The sequence below is a fragment of the Mus pahari genome, chromosome 1, assembly GCF_900095145.1.
Source record: "Mus pahari chromosome 1, PAHARI_EIJ_v1.1, whole genome shotgun sequence".
NCBI classification, from domain to species: domain Eukaryota; kingdom Metazoa; phylum Chordata; class Mammalia; order Rodentia; family Muridae; genus Mus; species Mus pahari.
In genome coordinates this window covers 96,566,583-96,572,192 of record NC_034590.1, presented here as the reverse complement: position 1 = coordinate 96,572,192, position 5,610 = coordinate 96,566,583, and the positions used below count along the sequence as shown (strand labels likewise).

The window sequence follows — 5,610 nt, the reverse complement described above, 5'->3', positions numbered from 1 at the left end:
TGCCACAGGGACTCTGATCTACAGCAGATTTTCTCTCCTGATCTGGGGTTCTTTTTCTTTATTAACAGCATGTGCGTGTGTGTGTGTGCGTGTGTGTGAGCCCTACATGTATGTATATGCTCATAGAGACAGAAGAGGGCATCAGATCCCCTGGAACTGGAGTTACAGGCCCCAAACATCTTCTGGTAGAGCACCTCATCCCTGCCCATCACAGCCTTCTCCCCAGCTAATGTTTCCAATTATCTGTGCTCTTATTTATTCCTCCCTGTTGAGCTCTGTGTACACTGCAGTCCATGTTCTCAGCTTTAGAATATAAAGATGGTTCTAGGGATAGTACTTGGAAGTCATCAGGAAGATCGTATACATCCTTGAATGTATCCAGCCATGCACACAGTCCTCAGCCATCTATTGGGTTGCAGCTCGGGTTAAGTTCTTCTGTCTTTGTTAAATGAATGCACAAACCAACACGCAGGCAGACAGATATACATAATTAACCGATGGTGAGAAATGCCTATTCTCTAGCTCATGCATGAGTCAGAGACAGAACAAAACCTCTCCCTTCCATCCCCGCTCCCTCACACTTTTTCTTCCTTTCTTTCCTTTGACAGGGTCTTACTAAGTAGGCCAGTCTGGCCTTGAACTTGGGATCTCCCACCTCAGCCTCCTGAGTGCTGACATTTCAGGCTTGTCCCACCACCTCTGGCTCATTCTCTTTTAACAAGGAGCAGAGTTTGAGATCAAAGTCTCCTGTAGGCAACACTGTTTCCCCAGGGCTCCATTGTATTTATTTTCATGTTTCTGTTTTCTTTTGAGCCAGGTTGCAACTTTGTGTTGGTTAGCCTGGAAATCACAGCAATCCCTCTGCCTCAGCTTCCTGGGTGCTGGGATTCAGGCACTGGCAGGCCTGGCCTTTTTTTTTTTTTTTTTTTTTTAATTTGTGGCAAGTAATACTGGTAATACTGATTTCCCATTTACAGAGGTCATACAAAAAAGATTCACTTTAAAACAAATTTATTAAGCAAACAGTGAACCAATTTAAGTAAAAATATAAAGTAAATAATAAAACAAAATACCGCAGGATAGTCATACTCTTGACTGATGTTTGGGAAGTCAGATTTCCAGGGACCGAAAGCTCCATCTTCCCCATTGCGAACCCCACTGCGAACCCCTCTCCTAAAGGAGAAGTCAGCTGGCGGGCACATGGGTATTTGGGACTCCGTTTCTCTGCCTCATGGCAAACCTGCCTCTCTAGACCACTCCAGCAAGCTGGAGGGAAAGATAGCAAAGGCTATGTTTGGGGAGCGTCCCTTCTCTGGGAAAATCTTCATTCCCATATTGGAACAAACTCAGTTCTCGATAGGCCATGCTTTTCTTAACACAGAATAATAAAACTGCACTGTAGGATGTGTGCAGCCATAAGTCAGGGGGCAGAGGAACCTACTGACCCATCTTGGTTCTGTGTCCCAATTCCAGGCAAGAGACAGCCTCTCCAGCATGGCTCAGCAAATCCCATGTTGCCGTTTAGTGGCCAAGGCCATGATTTGTACGGAATCAAAGACGCCTCCTGGATTTGTCCTCTGTGTTTTCCTGGAGGGCCTCACAGAGGTGGGAGAGAGTGGCCAGGCACAGATAGGGTTTGTGGCTCTGGAGAACAAGATTCCTGCCATCTCCAGCCCACATGACTGACACTCATAACTACCAGCTCTGGGCTGTTGGTCAGCATCCCATACAGGACCTCTTCCTTCTGATAGGCTGTCTTATGTAAGTTTGTACCCTGAAGTGCCATCTTGAAGCCTTCTGGCCTATAGCCAACTAGCCTTGCCTTCAGTTCTCAGAGTCACAACCTAGGCATTTTAACCTAAGCTGAACTTCAGGTAAGCCTTGGAGTGCAGGCTGTCCACACTCTCAGCCTGCCCACCAGCCAGGTGCAGAAGACAGAAATTTCCACACAAAATTTCCAGTGCACGGGTCAGGCCTAAGGCTGGAGCTGACCCCCGTAGCCCCTCTGAGGTGGGAGTTAGTCTTACAGGTTCTGAAGACTCAGAAGCCCACGCTGGTCCGGCCTTCCCTCTTCCAGAACGCTGAGATCTGCTCCAGGGTGACCCGAGGCTGGAGACCCCAATCAGGCTCCAAGCTCCCTTGCCTCAGCCTCCAAGGCCTGGGGCTCCCAACCTGCAAGCCAGCCTCTGGCATGGGTTCAGGCCCAACCCAGCTCACCAGGCCCGTGTCATGGGGTCTCTCCTCTTGGGTCTGAGGCCTCCAGAAGGTGCTCTGGGCTGGGACCTCTGGTGGGGTCTGAGGAACTAAAGAACTGGGCGAAGAGTGGGGGGCTGAAGCGGCCGGTGGAGCGGTTGCTCTTCCTTCCAAGGTGCCCCCGGGGGTTGGGGGATCTGGAGCCCTGTCCATCAGCAGAGGCATGGAGGAGCCGTACCAATCCTCAGAGCGCTCCCGGGCGCTGCTCGTGGGCTCAATCCACAGCTCTCCTCCAGGGCGCCACACTAGGGTGGGGGCACGCTGGCTGGGGTCTGGTTGCGGGCGGCGGAACAGGCGTTCGGCCAGTACAGCAGTAGTTATGATGAAGAAGGCTGTGAGAGAGGCCAGGCCCAGCATGATGGGAATACAAGGGCTGCAGGGGATTACTAGCCACACTGCTGCCTCCGCTGTGGGATCAGGGAGCCCCTCCGTGTGCCCCGAGGGCTGCTGAGGTGTCACGGGCATCTGGGAGTCAGAACAGTCAGTCCACTGGGAGAAGAAGGAAAGGACAGCAGCCAGAGGCTATCCCGTTTCCTGGAAAGAGATTCAACACGGTTCTAACAACTTGACCATGGCACAAGATGAGACAGTGCTTTAGACAGCATGTCACTGGGACTGCACATCCTTGGCCTTCTATTTAAACTGTAACTTCACTTCAGAACCTCGGAGACAGACTGGGAGTCGGGGGTGCTGGATCTCTTTGTCCCTCATCTTCTGTTCCTGCTCCCCCCACCCCACCCCCCACCCCCGCTGTCAGTTCCCGCTCTTCTAATTAGCTTATTGAGCATGGGTGCCAAAACTAGAGAGGAGCAAAGGGGACCTAGAGAGGACAAAAGCAAACTAGGGGAGGCCGGAGAACAAGCCAGAGCTGGCTGAGGCTCCCCTGCACATTCGCAGGCCTCACTTCCCCTCCAGCCCCACCCCCCCACCTCCGATGACAGATCAAAGGTCTGGGGCTCTCAGGCCTTGCCTCAGTCTCAAGTGAGTTGACTTGGAATGAGAGAGAACCCCCTTGCTGGCCCCTCCCTTCCGTATGCACCTACTCTTTGAGCCACCTTACCTCTCTCCTTGGAGGTGGCCCAGTTGTTGGCCCTGTTGTGCTATCTGGCTGTACCAGGTCTGTGGCCCAGTAGCCATCCAACTCTCCCAGCTCTGACCAATCACTGGCCTGTCTGCCTCCCTTGTTGGTATTTGCCCACATCTCTGCCACCAGTCCCCCATTTACAGTTGCTTCTGCACCCCCCCACCTCACCTGTCACCTTGTGTCAATCTTGGATTTTGCGGTCTTCAGAGCCCTTCTTCCCAGTGCATGCTGGGAGGGTGTGTGAGCGCAGCTATCTGAAAGGCCCTGGAGGGCTGGCCTCAGAAGAAGGCGGAAGGGAGGCTACCACCTGTTGCTGGGCGACTGTGCCCCAACTTTTCCTGCCCCCACAGAGTGTTTCCAAGGCAACCTGGGGATGTGGTCAGTGTGGTGAAGAACCACTTCCTGAGTTAGGTGGAGCCAGAATGAGCAGCTGCTCTGCTCCAGTCAGTCCCAAGGCACAGGCAAGACCCAGACCCCAGCACCTTCACCATCTCACCCCACAGGCAAGACCCCAGCTCGCCCACCCAGGAGAGAAGAAGATTTCAAAGAGCGGCCCAGGGGCTCCCAGAGTGCTGCAGTATATCCCGCTGCCTGCTTTTTGGAGGGAGACCGTCCCTGTCCTTCCGTCTACTCCTTGCACTCTTTTCATCCAGCTGTGTCATACTTTTGTTTTGTTTGAGACAGGGACTTAAGATGTAGCCCAGGTTGGCCCCAAATCCTCCCCACCCCCACCGCCCCTTAAGCCTTCTGAGTGCTGGGTTCAGTCCCAGGCCACCGTTCCCAGGCTCATCTCTCCATTACCTCTGCTACCTAACAGTGTTTAGGCCACCACGCCTTTACATGGTGTGCAAGCAGTGTCTGCGGAGACTACAGTCTACTTAATTGATTTCCACCCTATTATTTTATTTTATGTGTTTGGGTATTTAGCTCACCTGTATGTATTTTTGCCACAAGTATACCTAGTGTTCAAGGAGGCCGGAAGAGGACGTCAGAGCTCTTGGAAGTTGATTAACAGACAGTTGTGAGCCACTTTGTAAGTGCTAGGACTTGAATACAGGCGCTCTGCAAGAGCATCAAATGTTCTTTTTTTTTGGGGGGGGGGGTTGAGACAGGGTTTCTCCGTATAGCCCTGGCTGTCCTGGAACTCACTCTGTAGACCAGGCTGGCCTCGATCACATCAAATGTTCTTTTTATTTTATTTATTTATTTATTTTTGGTTTTTCGAGACAGAGTTTCTCTGCATAGCTCTGGCTGTCCTGGAACTCTGTAGACCAGGCTGGCCTTGAACTCAGAAATCTGTCTGCCTCTGCCTCCCAAGTGCTGGGATTAAAGGCGTGGGCCACCATGCCCAGCTGCATCAAATGTTCTTAACTGCTAAACTATCTTTCCAGCTCCCACCCTCTCTCTCTCTCTCTCTCTCTCTCTCTCTCTCTCTCTCTCTCCCTCTCTCTCTCCCTCTCTCCCTCCTTCCCCAGTGCTGAGCTAACAGGAACACGTTGCAGTGCCCATAGTTCTGAAGTAGGTGCTAAGGTCTGAGCTTAGGCCCTCATACTTGTCAATCAGCACTGAGCCTTCTCTCAGCCTTTGTTCCCTCCTCTGTCTTCTCTTTCTTTTTTTCGGGGGTGGGAGGGGGTGGGGCGGCAGTGGAGGAGGTGTTTGTTTGCTTATGGGTCACGCTCATGCTAGGCAAGCATTTTGCCACAATTCTTCACCATCATTTCAACATACATACTTTTCATTTGTTTAGAGACAGGATTTCACTATATATCATAATAGCTTAAAATGTTCTACATAGACTACAGTGGCCTCCAAAATGTGGCAGTCTTCTGGCTACCTCCCTGGTGCTGGGATTACAGGACTGTGGCAGCACATATACTCAGTACACCTGCTTAGTACACCTGCTCAGTACACACCTACTCAGTACACCTACTCAGTACACCTGCTCAGTACATCTGCTCAGTACACCTTCTCAGTACACCTCCTCAGTACACCTTCTCAGTACACACCTACTCAGTACACCTGCTCAGTACACACCTACTCAGTACACCTGCTCAGTACACACCTACTCAGTACACCTGCTCAGTACATCTGCTCAGTACACCTGCTCAGTACACACCTACTCAGTACACCTGCTCAGTACACACCTACTCAGTACACCTGCTCAGTACATACCTACTCAGTACACACCTACTCAGTACACCTACTCAGTACACCTGCTCAGTACACCTGCTCAGTACACACCTACTCAGTACACCTGCTTAGTACACCTGCTC

General features: G+C 51.6%; 1 protein-coding gene across 2 annotated transcripts; it reads right to left on the bottom strand.

The window, feature by feature from the left end:
* Positions 1 to 994: 994 nt before the first annotated feature.
* On the bottom strand, positions 995 to 3,617 carry C1H16orf54 (chromosome 1 C16orf54 homolog). 2 transcript variants are annotated; one of them, XM_021214197.1, is made up of 2 exons: positions 3,506 to 3,617; positions 995 to 2,787 (listed from the first exon to the last, which is right to left on the bottom strand). In XM_021214197.1, the coding sequence occupies exon 2, from the start codon at positions 2,716 to 2,718 to the stop codon at positions 2,041 to 2,043; it is 678 nt and encodes a 225-aa protein (XP_021069856.1). In that variant the 5' UTR covers positions 2,719 to 2,787; positions 3,506 to 3,617; the 3' UTR covers positions 995 to 2,040. The 2 variants fall into 2 exon arrangements, with proteins under 2 accessions (XP_021069856.1, XP_029399811.1); XM_029543951.1 differs by lacking the exon at positions 3,506 to 3,617 and adding an exon at positions 3,314 to 3,362 and having other exon boundaries at positions 1,999 to 2,787.
* Positions 3,618 to 5,610: the final 1,993 nt, after the last annotated feature.